The 18,996-nt window shown below is 38.6% G+C and overlaps 1 protein-coding gene across 1 annotated transcript in view; it reads right to left on the bottom strand.

Moving 5' to 3' along the window:
* Nucleotides 1–13,780, bottom strand: part of LOC122120466 (SLX4 interacting protein) — a 132,489-nt gene extending 118,709 nt beyond the window's left edge. Inside the window, 2 exon segments of the mRNA XM_042694716.1 lie at nt 12,297–12,389; nt 13,656–13,780. Of these exon segments, the coding sequence (XP_042550650.1) occupies nt 12,297–12,362 (66 nt within the window). The 5' untranslated portion in view covers nt 12,363–12,389; nt 13,656–13,780.
* Nucleotides 13,781–18,996: the final 5,216 nt, after the last annotated feature.

The following is an 18,996-nucleotide window of genomic DNA, read 5'->3' on the forward strand; positions in this document are numbered from 1 at the left end:
GTTAGATTCACTTGACAACTGCAGAATACCCCAAATTAGAATTCTCTTCAAAACAAATTCAGAAATTCAGGAACACTGGTATCTTCGGACCTAAAATACTCAAAGTTTTTTGCTTCTTTTATTTTTTTCTCTTGTCATGAGAGAACTCACATTAATGGCTTAATAAGATCATAAGATCTAGCCGGGCACTGGTGGCTCACGCCTGTAATCCTAGCTACTCAGGAGGCTGAGATCTGAGGATCGCGGTTCAAAGCCAGCCTGGGCAAGAAAGTCCGTGAGACTCCTATCTCCAATAAACCACCAGAAAACCGGAAGTGGCGCTGTAGCTCAAGTGGTAGAGTGCTCGCCTTGAGCTGAAGAGCTGAGGGACAGCTCCCAGGCCCAAAGTTCAAGCCCTACGACCGACCAAAAAAAAAAAAAAGATCATAAGATCTATTACACTTTTTGTGTGTGTGTGTGCATGTGCCAGATCTGGGCTTGAACTCAGGGCCCTGATGCTGTCCCATTGCGTTTTTGCTTAAGGCTGGCTCTCTACCACTTGAGCCACAGTTCCACTTCTAGCTCTCTGGTGGTTAACTGGAGATAAAAGTCTCACAGACATTCCTTATCTGGACTAGTTTCAAACCACAATTCTCAAATCTCAGTCTCCAAGTAGTGGTGCTGGGTTAAGATCTATTATACTTCTAATGATATTTCTTATAATATAAACTGAATAATGACTGAAGGACAGGGAGATAAGAGTCTTAGGGGTTTGTAAAGGAGAATTATTAACAGTGTTGAGATCTGAAAAATGAAGTTTAAACAAATGAGTGTTGTGTTTGTTTTTAAAGCATTTAGCTTGAATACTACTTAATTTTAAATTGTCCATCATGTTGAAGACAGGCGGTGGGTACAATGTTCACTATATTCCTTATTTTTAACCCTTAAATACATTCGTATTTTTCTCTCCCTTTCACTCTCTTCTCTTTCTTCTCCCCTTCTCCCCCTTCTCATGACCCCTAATCCCTGCTGTGCAAGGCGGATTTATGTAACTTTTTCAAAAGGCATGCTTCTCTGGATAATTTTAACATTTCCTTAAAATAAACATTCCAGTCACCAATTCAGAGAAGGGGGCAGAGGCTCGGAATGCAGTGTCATGACAGATGGAGAATCAGTCACTGTGGGAAGTGAAACAGAGACCAATGGCACAGAAGCTGATATGGGGACATCAGATTCCATGGGATGGCCTTTTCAAAAGTAAGCATTTCATCAGCTGCTGGGAGATGTTGCACAGCTGGTAACAAACAGCAGTAGGTGGTGACAATTAAAAATGCTAAACCCACAATGCATTTTCTATTGTCTTACACACTGGAGGAAGTACACAGGGAATGCTGAGTCAAGAGCAAATATGCAGACTCATAGCTGACTAGGGGACTCTGGAATGCATTCAGTGCTTCAAAATTTAAGACCAGATTCATGTTACTGAAGGTTGGGTCTTCTTCTGAAACATGTCTACTTTTTACAAAGTAGACATTCAGAAATTTTGCTAGATCGGCATCTGATAAGTTTCTGTGTTTCTGCAATATTTTGGTTTAATCACAATAACATATGCACACCGAAGGATGTGAACAACCTTAAAATGCCTCAACATTCATTCCAATAATAAAGTGAGTTGCAAACTGTATGTAAAGCAGTAATTATGATCATCCTCGTCCCAGTAACCAAGAGAACCTTCTCAAGGGTCAGATTATTGCAGCTACCTCTTGGATGCCCCTGAGGCTTCTCTACAAACTTTAAGCACTCATTATGTTCTGTAAGAAGGCCTATCTGTGGGATTGCCAAGAAGAAACTTTTATAGTACAGTTTCTAAACTAGAAAATACTACTGTATACCTTCTGGAAGAATCTATGCCCCAGGGTGGGCAGAGGCAGCCACTTCTGTACAAAGTGACACTGTCCCTGAGCTATAGTCAAGAACAAAGGTAAACATCTGCAGAAAGAAGTTTTGCTTGGGTCAGAAAGCACAGTACTCTTATAGACCATGAGACTGAAAAGCAGGGAGCCACTATGTCCTACAATACACACAGAGAAATAGAGAGGCCAGCAGAAGGGGAATAACAAGGAAGATGAAAAGATCAGAACTCTACTGCTCCAAGAGGGGCTTTCAGGTCCACTGCTCCAGTCACAGGCCCATGGATAAATAGCTCAAAGCTGTCCCTAAGTCTTCATGAAGCTCAACAGCACCCTATGTCAGTGCCTTCTGAGTCACTTGTACTAACTACCATAATAACATAAAATAGAACTCCACATTCCAGAGTCCATGTACACTTGCTACTTCCTTCCAAAGAGCCTCAACTAGCAAAGTCATCAGCCCAATCTAGAAGATACTGAAGTCACTTGGGCAACTTTTGAGATCCTTACCTTCTGCATTCCAGAAGAAGGTGAACTACAAACGGGCTTTTTAGTATGATTCATATACATCTTCCTGAGTTAAATTCCATGAAGGACTTCAAGTCACCAAATGGATGGCATCTAATCATTTAGGCTAGAACAGATATAGGGACATGACTCAGGTCCTCCAAGGGACACTATTGAACCTCCCCCACCCCCAAATCTACCTGGGCATATTAACCCCCTATGAAGAGCAACTTCACTTAAGCCATTCTAAGTTCACCTAAAGAAATACACAAAAGTAAGGGCCATTACCAAGGTCCCCAGAGCAACAAGCTCAATGAGGAAAACTAGCTGTCTCTGCCAGGCAAAGGCCTGAACTCACACCTCCCCAAAGGAAATCAGTCTTCCAGTCCTGGAGGAAGGCACTAGCAAGATGTCAAAGTAAATTGTATATGGCTCAGCAACCCAGTGTATTACCAGAGATTACCCCTTGGCCTTTGAACCAGCAAGCCCCCAAAATAGAAAAAAACTTTCTTGCTTTGAGAGTTGAGTTTAAAGAGGAAGTGAACAGGCAGCTGGCAGAGGAGGAAACTGGCAGGCCTAGGCATTGCTCCATGGGGGGAAGTGGGACACACCTTTATGGCCTTTCTTTTGGGGTTAACCAAGATCTTTATCTGATCACAGGGGAAACAAAGATAAAATAAGTCCAATGGAGGCTTAAACAAAAGGGCACAAATATCTGAAATGAAGAAAGAAACAGGGATCTAAAGAGAAAGCAATTCTTCAGAGCAAACTCGAGTTCAAACACTGGGGACTCGTTAGATATCATTAATGACTCCCAGGAACATTCATACATACATCAGTATGACTGTGTTTTACAATCTACTAACATTTCAAGAAGGTTGAAATGATTCCTTAGACTCAAAGGCCTTAGTAAAAAATGCTTTCAGATTCTGTCTAAACAAGTCTTTCTTTGATAACTTGTCATAAAGTTAAGCAAAACAGCCAAAAAGAACTAATCAGAAGTTTAATAGCCTTAAAAAGAATTGCAAAATAAGCCATCCTATAAAACTACCTTGGCAGAAAAATATTAATCATGGTAATTAATTATATTAGTATCATAATAAATGCTTAATATTTCTTAACATGGTTATTTGGTACTATGCTAAATGTTGTATATGCAGCATTCCACTTAACCCAAATGATAACCCATGTTAAATAAACTGTGCAGTTAATCTTGGAGGTTCTAGTGGTGCTTGTCCATGGAACACACTATGAGAACCAGTGCTAATAGAGACTATAGTCTTTGTTTTCTGACTCTGGTGGTTCCAACTTCCTGGTAAAGGAGCAGAAGCACACAGCTCTAGACTTTGTAATAGGTACTTAAAAGATGCATTTTCTTTTTTTAAACATGGACTCTTACATTGGGCCCACAAATTAACTAAAAAGCAGGTCACTTAAGCAGCCACTTAGCAGTTGGAATCCAGGAAAAAACTTATCAATCAATAACATGTTTACAAGGTGGGACAGAGAAAACCCCCAAAAGAAGGGGACATCGAAGTGTCCCCAGAATCAGTGATAACTCTTTCGGACACCCTATCTAAACAAGAACTGAGATTAATGGCTAATTAGGCCATACTATGACCAGAACTATTAAGTAATTTTTCATTCCTCTCTTCCTGTAACTTTTGTCTATTTAAGCCTACAGCTGATGACTGTACCTTCAAAATGGCTAAGATGGACTGAAGTGCTATCTTCCCACAGCTGACCAAGTAAAAAATCTCTGTCCTCCATTATTACTGCCTCTTTACTTGATATACCTAGACCTAACAGGTGGAAGCCCAGGAAGTTGGACCTAAAGCCTAAAAGTCTGCTTTCAGCTTCACAGTTCAAATCTAGTCCACAAATAGCATTACTACTAGACTAAATATTGGCCACCCAATTCAGCATTTTCTTTTTCCTAGATAAAAGTTACCAGAAATATCAAATATTTTAGCTTTTACAAATCTATTTTTCAAACTCATAGTTATCTTTAAGCTAGCTTTCACAATACTGAAAGCATTCTAAAAATAATTTATGACACCAAAGCTGTCTTGTTTGAACTCCTGGTCTTAGAGAAATATTCTAGCACCTGAATACTGAAACATCTTTGTATTAACAACAACAAAAATCTCAATTAATGCTTTCAAGTCTTGTTGGTTTTATTAAAGCCCATAACAGGAAACCAAGGAAAAAGGAGAGTGTTAACACATTCTAAGTGACAACTCTGGCTTCAGATGAAAGATTATCCTAAAAGTGGTTAATATTAGCCTCATTTCATTAAACCTAATACTTAACAGATGAGTACAAAAGCTCAGAAAAGACTTAAGTCACTTCCTAAGGTGTAGCTTAGTATTAAAACCCTGTTTCCAACTAAAGACTTTCTAACTCCAAAGTACAGATTCTTCCTACTATAAGATGTACAAAATAATTTCTCAAAAACATATTTTCAGAATCTTAGAAAGTTAGGGCAATATGCTAGGCCCACAGAAACTCCTTATTTCAACACCCCGTTAACAGATAATAAAACTATCTTGACCTTGTACTTTGCTGACCAATAGAAAAAGGTCAAAGTAACAGTTCAGGTTCAGGAGATAGCACTTAGGAAGCCTAAGACTTTTCATGTTCCACTCTGCCACTTTGTAAGGGAATCTTTAGCTAGACTACCGAACAACACCTTTTTTTTTTCTTTTGCCCAAGTGCTGGTCTCTGTACCTCTTTGTGCTTAAGGCTAGTGCTCTACCACTTGAACCACAGCATCATTTTCAGGTTTTTCTGAGTAGTTTATTGAGGTAAAGAGTTTCACAGACTTTCCTGCTTGGGCTGGCTTCAAACCATGATCCTCAGAGCTCAGCCTCTTGAGTAGCTAGAATTATAGCACCCAGCTCAAATGACAGCTTTTGAAAGCAGAGAGTATTTATGGAAAAGAATTAAACACAAAAGTGAGGTCTTCTTGAACTTTGTGAATCAGTCAGTAACGGCACGATTCTGAGTGAGTGCTTCTAGGCAGGGCCATAGAAAACAGAAAAACTGTCCAAGTGGCTTTTCTCATTCACTATACTGTGAAAAAGTACACAGATAGAGACAAATGAAACGGAAAAAGTTGCCTGCTGAGTGTAGTTGGATCATCTCTGAAATCCTAGTTACTCAGAAAGCAGAAACCAAGCTAGCCTCACATGGGCAAAAAGTTTGCAAGACCCCCCAATCAATCTAGGCTCAACGGTATGTACCTATAATCCCAACTACACAAGAGGCTAGGATCAGGAAAATCATATAGTTCGTAGCCAATGTAGTAAAGAAACTTTATGAAACTTCCATTTCAACAAAAATGTCTGTTTGCTCACATACCTACAACAGAAAGTGTACATGGGAGGATGACAGTCCATACCAGTCAGAGTAAAAAAGTCAAGAAATATCACAGAAATAACCTGAACACAAAGTATTGAACACTTGAGAGATAGAAAACCTACCTAGCAAGTGAGAAGCACTGAGTTTAAACTCTAGTAACAAAAAAAAAAAAAAAGCTGCCTGACTTGTCCTTTATGAAGGAGTTAATACCAAGGATGAACACACAATCATCTGTTTCTAATCCTGCCTAACTGCAATTGTAGCTCATAATGTAAACTGACAAACAGGATACCCAACAGACTGACAAACGTATGACTGTGTCACAACATCCTACTCAGAAACAGAATTCATGTACCAAATTTGGGGCATGATTCCACTATGCAGAGTACACTGATGCCTCTGTTTCAATAACCTCCTGCTTTTTAATGATTGACATATTAATTTCTCATTGTTAATTCCCTGAGGATAAGGGCAGATCATCAGGCTTGTCTGGGTCTCTAGTGCCTAATCCAGAGCCTTGCAAGGCAAGGATAAAAAAAGACTTGCTAACTGAAACCTCACATATGAAAAGAATTAGACTAGTCCTCACTCCAAGAATTATGAGACCAGGAACAAATACAAAGTCAAGGCCAAGTTCCTCAAATACTATATAGAACATCATCACTGTAAAATAATTACTGAGGGACCATAGCAGGCATAAAGTCTTATTTTGCCAAACACACTCAGGACATTAATGAAATAGATAATGCTGTTGTTCCCAACTTATCTTTTTTAAGTTTTAGCAAGGATTTATTTTAGTATAGCAGGATTAAAGTAAGGAGAAACAGAGAACAATTTGTGTTCCTCATGCAGGAAACAGGAGTGAAAAAAAAAAATTTCTGTGTTTAAGAAACAGATGTTCAGAGAGGTAATACAATTTACCTACATTACTTCAAAAGTGAAGCCACATGATGAATTTGGGAATGCTGAGTAAAGCTAGTTCTGGTTTTGCTTGCTGGAAACCTTTCCTCAAAACTTGATGACTTAAATTTCAAGAAGTACTATAAAAGAACTAGCTTGAATAGAGAATTGCGTATTACAAATACTAGTCCACACATACCATGGTTATGAGAAGTAGGATGCTGGGCCTAGGTACATGCCTCTGCAAATCTGTGTAACAAACATTTTTTTCTCATCTCTTGTCACAGTCACAAAATATATCATGTATGTGCTCATGCATATATGTGAGTATGTAGGGTAACAATAACATGGAGCTTCTGGTTCTCTTGAAATAAGAACATCATTGTCACATGTTACTGACACGTGACAAAGTAAAGCATAAGAAGGCCTAATTTCCTGTATTACTTAATGATGGGTATTCCAAAAGCATACTACCACAGATGTACCTAAAAAGAGAACAAGTAAATACCATACAGCTTTACATTATTTGGGTAAACTGTTGCTGTACACTTAGAACATTTCAGTGGACTGAAATGCCCAGGGAATGTGAAATTCAATCTGTATCCCACTTGCCACTTCTTCAAGCAAATATTCCTCAAACTGACACTAAAGAGTGAGGAAAGGTGGACAGGAAGAGCAATCATCATAATAGCACTGTGCCTTCCAAATTTCTTCTCACTGTTCCCTGCAATAACTCCTCCCAGACTTCTCTGCTAGGGTCCCACAGCTTTCCAAGGAAAAATGAGATCCTTACTCTCAAGCCCATCATTTCCAGATCCCTGAATCTGGAACAGAAGGACACAGGAGATAGTCTTGTGAATGCTTACCCTGAGACCACTTTGGACAGTTTTAGTGGTTTGTAACCATTTCCTATTTCCTACTGCAGTGTCTTATGAAGGGGAATATTCTAGCCAGAGAAACAATCTGAGCATACACATGTGCAACAAAATAGCTTGTATACAACTAACATCATAACCTAGGAATGAACTAGTGATTTTAAAAGCACTTTAGTTGCTGTGGCTTCCTTGAATCTATGTCTATAGAGAAGTTACCTTGTAAATACAGAACAATGATGCCCTCTACAGCCCTCAGAGAGAATTCAAGGTAGTTAGAAGTAATATAGCTGGTAAGTCTATTTTGCTAATGAGAATTTTACACAAAGTAAGTAATAAAAGCACAGGCTCTGTATGTATGTTAGAGAAAAAAAATCAAAGTCTCAACATCTAACTCCAAGTAGTTAACTAATATGTATTCTTGAAAGGCATCGAGAAGCAAATTCTACACACTGTCATTTTTGTTATTTAACAGAGACTGTTTTCAAAAGAATTATTATAAATATTTTCAAAAGAGAACTGTAGTCTCCTAAAAAAAAGAAATAGGTTGAGTTGAAACACTTTTTTTTTCCCTCGTAGCTAATGTTCTACCTCCAGTTGGAGATAAAACATTTTAAGAAAAGAATTATATCACAAGTTAAAGATTATTACACCATTGTGTGACTAGAATTGAAAAGAGATCAGTAAGAAATAATCATAAGCTCCAGTGATATCTCTGTTTTCCACAAGCCAGGAGGAAAGAAAGTTCTCATCTTTAGAACAAGAAAGGAGAGGAGGATTGGCCACCTCAGAAATGCTCTAGAACATCCAAGGCCTGTGTTTATTTTTTTTTTAAAGCATATCACACAAAGGTCCTTCTCAGGGGATATATTTGAGAGAATTTTATGTAAACACACATGCACATACAGATAGAAACAAGTGGAGAAGCTGCTCAATAAGTTGCACCTATCAGTCAAAAGCACACGCGCGTGCGCGCACACACGAACACACACGAACACATACACACACACACACACACACACACACACACACAGAGGTCAATCAGCATGGAAAACATTTGGATCGTGTACCAAAGAACAAAATAATTCACTCATTGGCCAACCTGAAAAAGCTGGTGGGCATGGACCAAAGAAAATTAATAAATAAGAAGAGAGAATTACAGACTAGATCACTACTGGACCTGCAAATGCATGCATTTTATAAAGATAAGTAGGTCTTTTCCCCAAGTTACAGGGTGAAAAAAAAATGGGTCAAAGGTATAAAGAGGAAGGGAACAGGGCTGGGAAGGTGGCTCAGTGGTAGAGCGCTTGCCTTGCATGCATGAGGCCTTGGGTTCGATTCCCCAGCACCACATAAGCAAAAAGAAAAAAAAGCCAGAAGTGGCACTGTGGCTCAAGTGGTAGAGTGCTAGCCTTGAGCTGAAGAGCGCCCAGGCCCAGAGTTCAAGCCCCACGACTGGACCCAAAAAAAAAAGAGGAAGGGAACAATTAACTATCAGCATACTTAAGTCTAGCTGGAGAGTAAACAGTATATCTGATTAAACAAAAGGAATTACTGTAATCACTTACGCAAGAAAATATCATGATGAAAATAGTGTAATGAAAACAGTGCCCTAGCACTTGTCTAGGTGAACTAGAATCACAAAATAAGAGAGGCTGATATCTTTGAGTCAATAGCACAGAAAAACAACAAGGATAAGGTTTAAAGTAGAAAGAAAAGAAGGAGCAAACCAGAGATACTTTACAGAGGATGAATAAGTGACTGAATGAGGAACAAAACATCATTGGTAATACCAGGAACTTGTTAATGTAAAAGCCAGTTTAAAAGGTTTTTAAACTCAATGAGTAAGCAGTACCTAAAAGCTGTAAGCGCCTGGCGCTGGTGGTTCACACCTGTAATCCTAACTACTCAGGAGGCTGAGATCTGAGGATCATGGTTCAAAGCCAGCCCAGGCAGGAAAGTCCGTGAGACTCTTATCTCCAATAAACCACCAGAAAACTAGAAGTGACGTTGTGGCTCAAGTGATAGAATGCTAGCCTTGAGCTGAAGAGGTGAGGGACAGCACCCAGGCCCAGAGTTCAAGCCTTACAACCAACCAAAAAAATAAATAAATTTAAAAAATAAATAAATAATAAAAGCTATAAGGTAGAATAAAAGCCTAAGGTAGAATTAACTGGGTAAGTGCTGGTGAGTCTTTAGGAATTTCATTGGACTTCATCAAGTTATCAGTACATTTTGTTGAATATGTTTACCAGCAAGGGCAATACAACAGAACTGATCATATACAATGGGGAAACCTATCAACTTACATAAGTTTCAGCCTGTTGTCAAGTGCACAGAATCACTATGTTTTTAAAACATAAAGCTCTTTAAAAAACAGATGGCAATATAGAGGATGAAAGATAGTAAGTTTAATTATCATAATAATCCTTTCACTTGAAAGGTTTCACAAAGATAGATGTCTCAGGGATACAGGTCACATTCAAATTCATTTCTTGCATAAAGTCTAACTAGTTAGAATACTATTTTATTAAGGTACTTTAGGGTTTTTTCCATTTTTTTCTTAAAATTTAGTAAATCAATACCTAGCCCACAATCTATATGAAAATACTTGCATAACATTTCTTTTCAGTGACTCACGAAATCGATGCATCAATTTTCAAGTGAGCACTCTGACACAGTCAGTGCCACATTCCCCTTTAGGAAGACCAAAAACCTAGGACACGGGACTTAAGTGATTCATTGAGGCAAGCTGGCAAGACAAAAGACTAATGACAGACCACTTGCTATTCAGCTCTCTCTTTCTCTGAAAATTTAAAGCACTGCTCCTCATGTTTACTTTTACTATAATGGAAAAATTACTGCCGATTCTTGGAATGTTTCCCTTTTCCTACTATCCTAATGAATGTAAGGTTATCTAAGGTTTACATTCAGAGCAGAACACAAAACTGTAATTTCTCTAAAGGAGTAAAAAAGAAAACATAGTAAAGATGTAAGGAGGAAAGGAGAGAGGGTGAGAGAGAGAAAAAGCGAGAGGGAGAGAGAGAGAGAGAGAGAGAAGGGGGGAGAAAGAGAGAGAGAAGGAAAGCAAGATCTTTCCTTGCCTCCTAAACATTATTCAACCATCTTCAGACCTCTTACTTTGAATTCAAAATGTAACTTGAGTTTCATCCCCCCCTTCCCCCCCCCCCCCCCCCCCCGCCCTTAGTAACTATTTTGGACAACTATCCATAGAAAAAGTAAAAGTTTTCAGCCTTCTACAATGGGTGGGAAGAGGAGGATGGGGTCAATACACATTCTCAGTGGAAGACAAAGCCAGATGCACATTCCAGGCAAATCTGGCTGGTCCAAGCTTTTCCTTAAATGCAGATTGGTCTGCTTGTCACCAAGCCAGGTTCAGTAATCTTCCCAGGCTGTCATTGCTAGAGAAGCCAGGAATCCTTTCTAATTAATCAAGTCCTCCCAACAAAAATTTTCCCACCCACAATAAAGTGAGGTGGGGGAGGGCAAGCAGTAAAGTAATCTTTGTAGTGAAAAGAATTCTAGACTTTGGTGTACTACCTCACTAATCCAAGAAAACAGATGCAGGAAACGGGAAATGATCTACACAGACAGACAATAAGGTAGGAAATTTTCACAATACTGCTTTTCTGGAACCAAGTTAAACATTCAAATCTTAAAATATAAGTATTATGGGGAAAGACTGGCAACATTCTATACTTTTAAAGCCAGGGATAGACTCATAAATTTTGCCATAGATAATCATGTACAGTAGAGATAATTTTTATTCAGATTTCTTTTTTCTAAAACTCTGCATAAGTGTCCACATCTATTTCTTGCTTCTAGTTACAAAGGAAATGGCCTTGCTTTTGCCTTGCCAAATTATCCGACTCTTATGGACAGTTTAACTCAAGATAATTTCTTTGAGTGCTTTCTCTGCCAATGGGTAAGAGTACAGAAGGATGCAACCATTTAGATCTGTCTGCCCACTACCTTGGAGAGGTAGCTCAATGGCACTTGCCTACCCTACCTTGGATTCCACGGACCACACACAAAAAAATAAATAAATAATAAAAATTAATTAAATAAACCTGTGCTATCCATTACAGCTACTACTACTTATACCTAACAAGTATTTGAAATGTGCTACTAGGAATTGCAAAAGTGATATATTTTATGCATATAACACACATAAATCACTCTATGTATGTATAGACATTTCAGACTTCAAAGGCTGTAAGACCTCTGTTGCAACTATTCACCTCTGCCATTATAGCATAAAAGTAGTCAGAGACAATTCATTAGCAAACAGGGGTAGCTGTGTGCCAATAAAACTTCATTTACAAAATTCACATCTGTGATGTAAACTACAATTTACAAACCCATTTGGTCCAGATTTTCCTCTTACAAGTTTATAAGTCAGGAAATTTTTAAATATTGGGATGAGTGCAAAACTTGGATCTCCTTGTAAACTGTAGAGACATATATCTGCTGCTACGAATTTGTCAACAAAACCAAGAGTCACTGAAGTATGGTCATAAGTCCCTGCCATGAGCTGCAGTGGTCCAAACCTGAAAAAGTTGTAATCTAAGGACTCTGATCATTTGCTGGAAATCTAAACGAAGGGTTAGATATGGAAAAGAATTGATGGCTAGTGCCGTAACAGTTAAGAGAAAAAAAAGCATTTAGGTCAGGAAGGGCAAGAGCACCTTCTTCATTTGAAAGAGGATAAACTGTTTACATTGAAGATTTAAAATAAACAAACCAGTTGAAAGCAGTAGCAAACTATTTGGTGTCCATCAGCTGTTCTTCTTACTTTGGAATGATACATTTTTCAACCCAGAGTCAAACCGTGCATCTGTATACAATAATCAGCATAAATTAATGCATTGAAATGCTAGTATATTAATGTACAGACACAGATTAAAACAACTCATCCAACACAGGTGGTACATCCAGCTATCACCATCACCCGCTAGAGGCACCCACATTGAAAACTTAGGTAGTCACTATCATAAACACACTAAATACTGTGTTTATAATGGCTTATGATTTGTTTCATTTATCACCTTTATGAGGACTTAACGCTAATTCCCATGGTCCTTCCCAAAAGTCCTTTCCTGAGCCTTTCAAAACTTGAAGTTTTCAATATCATGAAACATAACCTATGTTCAGTGCTGAATCACTTACCATATTACCTAATTCCCCTAATTTGCACAATCTTGTTTTTCCCTTGGTGAATTAAGAAAGCTACAACATTGTATTGTCATTGCTGCTGTTAGTTTCCTGTTACTTTTCTTTCTAGAATTCTAACCTCCAATTTTCTTAATTTTCCTCCATTCTTTTCAATCCATTATTGATATGAGTTTACAGAAAAGTAGGCAGTGAATTGTAGCCTATAAAATCTGCAGGTGGCAGGATAAACTGATAAACCCAAACTCACCTTACCACAAAATGGGGACAGGGGGCTACAAAATGATGAGGACGTAAGAACCACAAAAGAATAAAGAACCGAGTTTTTTAATATTCCACAGCAAAATCTCACCCAAAGATAAACATAAAAAAACTCTGCCAGGCTGGGCGCTGGTGGCTCACGCCTATAATCCTAGCTACTCTGGAGGCTGAGATCTGAGGATCAAGGTTCAAAGCCAGCCCGGGCAGGAGAGACCGTGAGACTCCTATCTCCAATAAACCACCAGAAAACCGGAAGTGGCGCTGTAGCTCAAGTGGTAGAGCGCTCGCCTTGAGCTAAAGAGCTGAGGGACAGCGCCCAGACCCAGAGTTCAAGCCCCACGACCGACCAAAAAAAAAAAAAAACTCTGCCAGGCACTGATGGTTCATGCATGTAATCCTAGCTACTCAAGAGGCTGAGGTCTGAGGATCACAGTTCCAAGCAAGCCCAGGCAGGAAAAAGTCCATGAGACTCTTAGCTCCAATTAACCACCAGACAACTGTGAGTGGAGCTATGGCTCAAAGTAGTAGAGTGCTAGCCTTGAGCAAAAAAGCTCAGGGACAGTGCCCAGACCTCAAGTTCAAGTCCCATGGCCAAAAAAAAAGAATAAGGAAATAAGGACAAGGCTATTAATAAGTCTTTGGCATTACAGGAAACATAAAGGAAACCCACCAATTCTATTAGAATGCTATCTTCAAAAGCTCCAATTCTCACTATTTAATCCAAAGCCAAGATCTGTAAGAAGTTAAGACAGGGCAAGGTGGATCCGACAGGCTGAAGCACTGTCTTCTCATGGCATATCTATGCCACATGCTTTCTTTCTCTGCAGTATTTCTTTCTTTTTTTCATCTTTTCTCTGGGCCTGGTCACTGTTCCTCAGTGTTCTTCAGCTGTTCTTCAGCTCAAGGCTAGCACTCTACCATTGAGCTACAGTGCCACTTCCAGTTTTCTGGTGGTTTATTGGAGGTAAGAGTCTCACAGACACTCCTGCCTGGGCTGGCTTTGGACCACGATCCTCAGATTTCAGCCTCCTGAGTAGTTAGGATTACAGGCGTGAGCCACCGGCTCCTGGCTTCTGCCATATTTCTTTTCCAGTAAAATCTCCTATCACCTTTACTCATGTTCCTTAAACAAGAATAGAATTACAATATTTGCATGTATTCACACAAACCTATATAAGCATATACTATTTATGTATATATAGTAATTATGTGTGTATATATATGGTACAGATACTATATATATACTAAAATATATACTATATATATATATATACTATATATACTATATCCATGTGTAGGTATAGTATATAAATATATATGTATATTTATTATATGTTTTATATGAGAGGGAGCAGAGAGAAGAGAAAAAGAACTTGTTTTATATAAGTTGTTCCCTACAACCAATCACCATATATTTCACATGTTTATGGAACATTTGCAAAAATGAAGGAACTCTGTTAAATATCAATTTAAAATGATTACTAGAAATTCTTCAATAAGAAACAACATATAAACAAATGAATCAAAATCAGTCTCAATAAAAATTACAAATTATTTTAACTTCATCAATAACAAAATCCCTACTTCAACTTCATCTCCATAAAAATATGAAAAATACAGTTAATGTAGGAAATACTTAAAGAGAAATTTATAGCTCTAAGTACATTTACTAGGAGAAGATAGATTTTGATGGCCATCACTTGAGTTTTTGCCCCAAGAAACAGTAAAAAGAGAGTAAATTCAACCAACTAAAGGAAGGAACTAATATAGATAATAAAGGAAACCAATGAAATAAGAAGTGCATTAGAGGGGGAAAAAAGTCAAAACTAGAAGTTGGTTCTCTAAAAAGACTAATAAAATAAACCTCTAAGCACACTATCAATAACCACCTCTTTGGGGGCTGGGAAGGTGGCCCAGTGGTAGAGCGCTTGCCTTGTATGCCTGAGGCCCTGGGTTTGATTCCTCAGTACCACATAAGCAAAAAGAAAGTGGCACTGTGGCTCAAGTGGTAGAGCGCTAGCCTTGAGCTGAAGAGCTGAGGGACAGCGCCCAGGCCCAGAGTTCCGGCCCCACGACCGGACCCAAAAAACAAAAAAAAACACCTCTTTGGAAGGTTCAAGTTTGTCTGAATATCTAGAACCAGGATATAATAACTAAGGAGTGGAGAGTTGGTATCCTAATACCCTAAAAGTATAGATGATAAAAAGCACTTGTGAACCCACTTCAGTTAATCCAGAGTTGCGAAGAACTTCAATTAGTATTATTATGTGTATTTTCAATGCCTACTACAATGCTTGTAACATGAATACATAATTTTGAGCTATCCTCATACAATACTTTCTGGTTTGAACGAGGCACCAGGTGGCTTGTGCCTGTAATCCTAGGTACTCAGGAGGCCGAGATCTGAGGATCAAAGCCAGTCAAGGCAGGAAAGTCCATTAAGACACTTATCTCTAATGAGACAGCAAAAAGCTGTATGTGGAGCTGTGGCTTAAGTGGAAGACTATTAGCTTTGAGCAAAAATGATCAGGGATAATGGACAGGCCCTGAGTTCAAGCCCCAGTACTGACCCCTCCCACCACTCCAGTCACATACACACACACACACACACACACACACACACACACACACACACACACACACACACACACGAACTTTCTAGTTTATATGGATAACCTTGGCTTAAGTGGAAGACTATTAGCTTTGAGCAAAAATGATCAGGGATAATGGACAGGCCCTGAGTTCAAGCCCCAGTACTGACCCCTCCCACCACTCCAGTCACATACACACACACACACACACACACACACACACACACACACACACACACGAACTTTCTAGTTTATATGGATAACCTTGTCCATAATCAAAACTATAAATTTCATAGGACAGGAGCTATTTAGTAGTTTATTTTTATTTTATTTTTCACCTTATTCCTTTGAAAAATGGTGACCTTTAAAAAAAAAAAAATCTCAGTAAGTCCAACAAGAGATTTGTCTTCATGGATACAACTATAAATCCTCACCATCCTGTAGCATTTGGTGCTTTTTGCAGAAGGAATTCCAGACTCCCTTAACTCTGGACTGGCCTGTTTTGTGCATCAGAATGTACATATGGCAGCTGAGACTATACTGTATAACCTTCTGATCACGAGCAAATCACATTGCTTTATTTTTGCAATTCTTATCTGGCTTCTCAAACCTCAGACACATGCTAAGAGAAGCCCAAGCCATGCAGAGTAGCTGTGTGGATAAGAACTGACATATAGACCCAGGTGAGACCCCATCTATAGGCAGCCTTCACTGGACTGCCAGGAGAGGACTGTACTACCTTTGATGTTCCATCCAAATGGAAGTGAAGCCTAATATCAAAAAGAGAACCCACCCTGCATCTTGTATATACATTTTTCTAATTTGGGAAGGGGAAGGAGAAAAACAAAACGCTGAAACAAGGACACAGGATGACCAGTTGCCAACAATGATTCCCACAAGACAGTATATTAGAAATGAACTTTACAACTTCGGGGGGAGGGGGTGGCATGAGGAAAGGAGTAGGGGATGTGGGGGGGGGGGGAGGGGGAGAACAACAAAGGAGGGGGCAACAATGCACGACAAGAAATGTACTTATTACCTCACTCATGTAACTGTAACCCCTCTGTACAGCATCTTTACAATAAAATAAAATTTATAAAAAAAGAGAAACCACCCACTGAGGCCAGCCAACTGGAGAGATAATAAAATGGCTGTTGTTTGTGTGTATATGTATGCACATGTGCGTGTACTTGCCGGTCCCTGATCTTTCTCCCTCAAGGCTGGTGCTCTTACCACTTACACAACCTCCTCATTTACATATGAAACACAAAGATACAAGAAGCAAATACTAACAATGAAATCTGTAAGCACTGATTCGGTTAAAAATAAGATAAAATTGCAATATTAAAAAGATTTCATCTGGTCAATAAACTACTATAATTCATACTTTGATATATTCAACTGACACAGAGAACACTAGCATATAGAAAATTACCTAAAGAATACTCAACGTATACAAACATAGCTACAGGAACTTAACCCTTGGTTGATTCCTCTCTCCTTTCGTACACAATCCTCCCATTCTTTTATACCTAAGTATCAGCTCCAATCATCAAGGGATAGAGAAGGAGTATTTGTTTATAAGATGAAAATTACAGAATGTAGCCAAAAAGGAATCTCATTGGCATATATCCAGTATAGCACTGCCATCTGTTTCTTTTACTCTGACATTTTATCTGATGTTATAAAACCACGCCACAGATGCACAAAGTGTATGACTAAATGATAATTTTTAATATTAAAGAATAAAATATAATCAAAAAGCATCTTAGAGCTGGGTGCCAGTGGCTCACACCTGTAGTACTAGCTACTCAGGAGCCTGAGATCTGAGGAGCCATGGTTCAAATACAGCCCAGGCAGGAAAATCTGTAAGATTCTTATTTCTAATTAACTGCTCAAAAAAGCCAGAAGTGGCTTTGTAGATCAAGTGGTAGAGTGCTAGCCTTGAGCAAAATAGCTCAAGAAAGCACCCAGGCTCTGAGTTCAAGCTCCAGGACCAGCACCCCCACCAAAATAAAGCATCTTATACATAAGACTTTAAGCAAAGAAGTTCTCGTTAACTATATGTACTATTTTCTCCCTATCTCAATCTCGTTAGAGGGCTTGGGGGTTGTGGTCAGGGTCTCACGCTCACTTGGTTTGTTTGCTCTGCTGGCACTCTACCACTTGAGCCTCATCTCCAGCTCAACTTTGAAATAGTTATTTTGGAGATGGAGTAGCACAGACTTTTCTCCTTGGGTTGATTTGAGACTTCTGAGTAGCTAGGATAACAGATGTGAGCCACTGCAACCCAGTTCTCCGTCTTACTCTTAAAACATGTTAATATGCCTACTTAAAGGTTTTAGTCCCTAATGTAAAGAACAGAAAGAAAGCTCAGAACTTCCACTTTTAATTAACATAGAATTCACCCAACCACTTTTTTAAAGAGCTATTAAGCATTACTTACTTTAATAACAAATTTCTTAGATGTCATGTCTTAGGGATTTCCACACAAACTACAGGATCTACGAAAGAAAAAAGTCACAATTTGGTAAATCAAAGTCCCTTAAGTGCTTTTCTTATAGAAGAATAGTTGACAAAACAATTTAATTTGTGAAATGAATATTTAGTTATAATTCTTAATCAAAATACTAGTAACTTGACAACTGTCTAAAGACCATTTAAAGAAAAATTACTACCAATCCATCATAAAGTCTTTTTTAAAAATATAGGCATAGGGCTGGGAAGGTGGCTCAGTGGTAGAGCGCTTGCCTTGCAGGCATGAGGCCCTGGGTTCGATTCCTCAGCACCACATAAGCAAAAAGAAAAAAGCCAGAAGTGGCGCTGTGGCTCAAGTGGTAGAGCGCTAGCCTTGAGTTGAAGAGCTGAGGGACAGCGCTCAGGCCCAGAGTTCAGGTCCCACGACCGGACCCAAAAAAAAATTTAAAAAATAAATAAATAAAAATATAGGCATAAAGAAAACAAATCATTTTGAGAATAGTATTATCTGGATTACACTAAAGATATCAAAAAAACCCACTAAGTATTAATGTATCTTATGAAGATACAAAAGCCCTCAACAAAATGGTAGCAAACCTACTTTAGAATCAAATAAAAAGATTATACATAATAACCAAGTTGAATTTATTCCAGGAATAAGAGAGTGCTTTAACATCTAAGAATGAAACAATATGCTATTTCAGACATTCATAGAATAAAAGGAAAAATGTAGTTGGTCATTTCAAAGATATAAAACAAAAGTTAATGAAACCCCAAACACTTTTGACTTTAAAAGACTCTAGCATGACAAGAACAGAAGGGTATTCCTTTATCCTCACTAAAAGCATCTATGAAAGACATAATGCTAAAAAAAATTATATTTAATGATGCTGACTAAATGTTTTCACCACCAGAAGGGAGACTAAATTCTCCTGTTTGGGG

The sequence above is a fragment of the Dipodomys spectabilis genome, unplaced genomic scaffold (genome assembly GCF_019054845.1).
Source record: "Dipodomys spectabilis isolate Male_0828 unplaced genomic scaffold, ASM1905484v1 ptg000175l, whole genome shotgun sequence".
NCBI lineage: Eukaryota > Metazoa > Chordata > Mammalia > Rodentia > Heteromyidae > Dipodomys > Dipodomys spectabilis.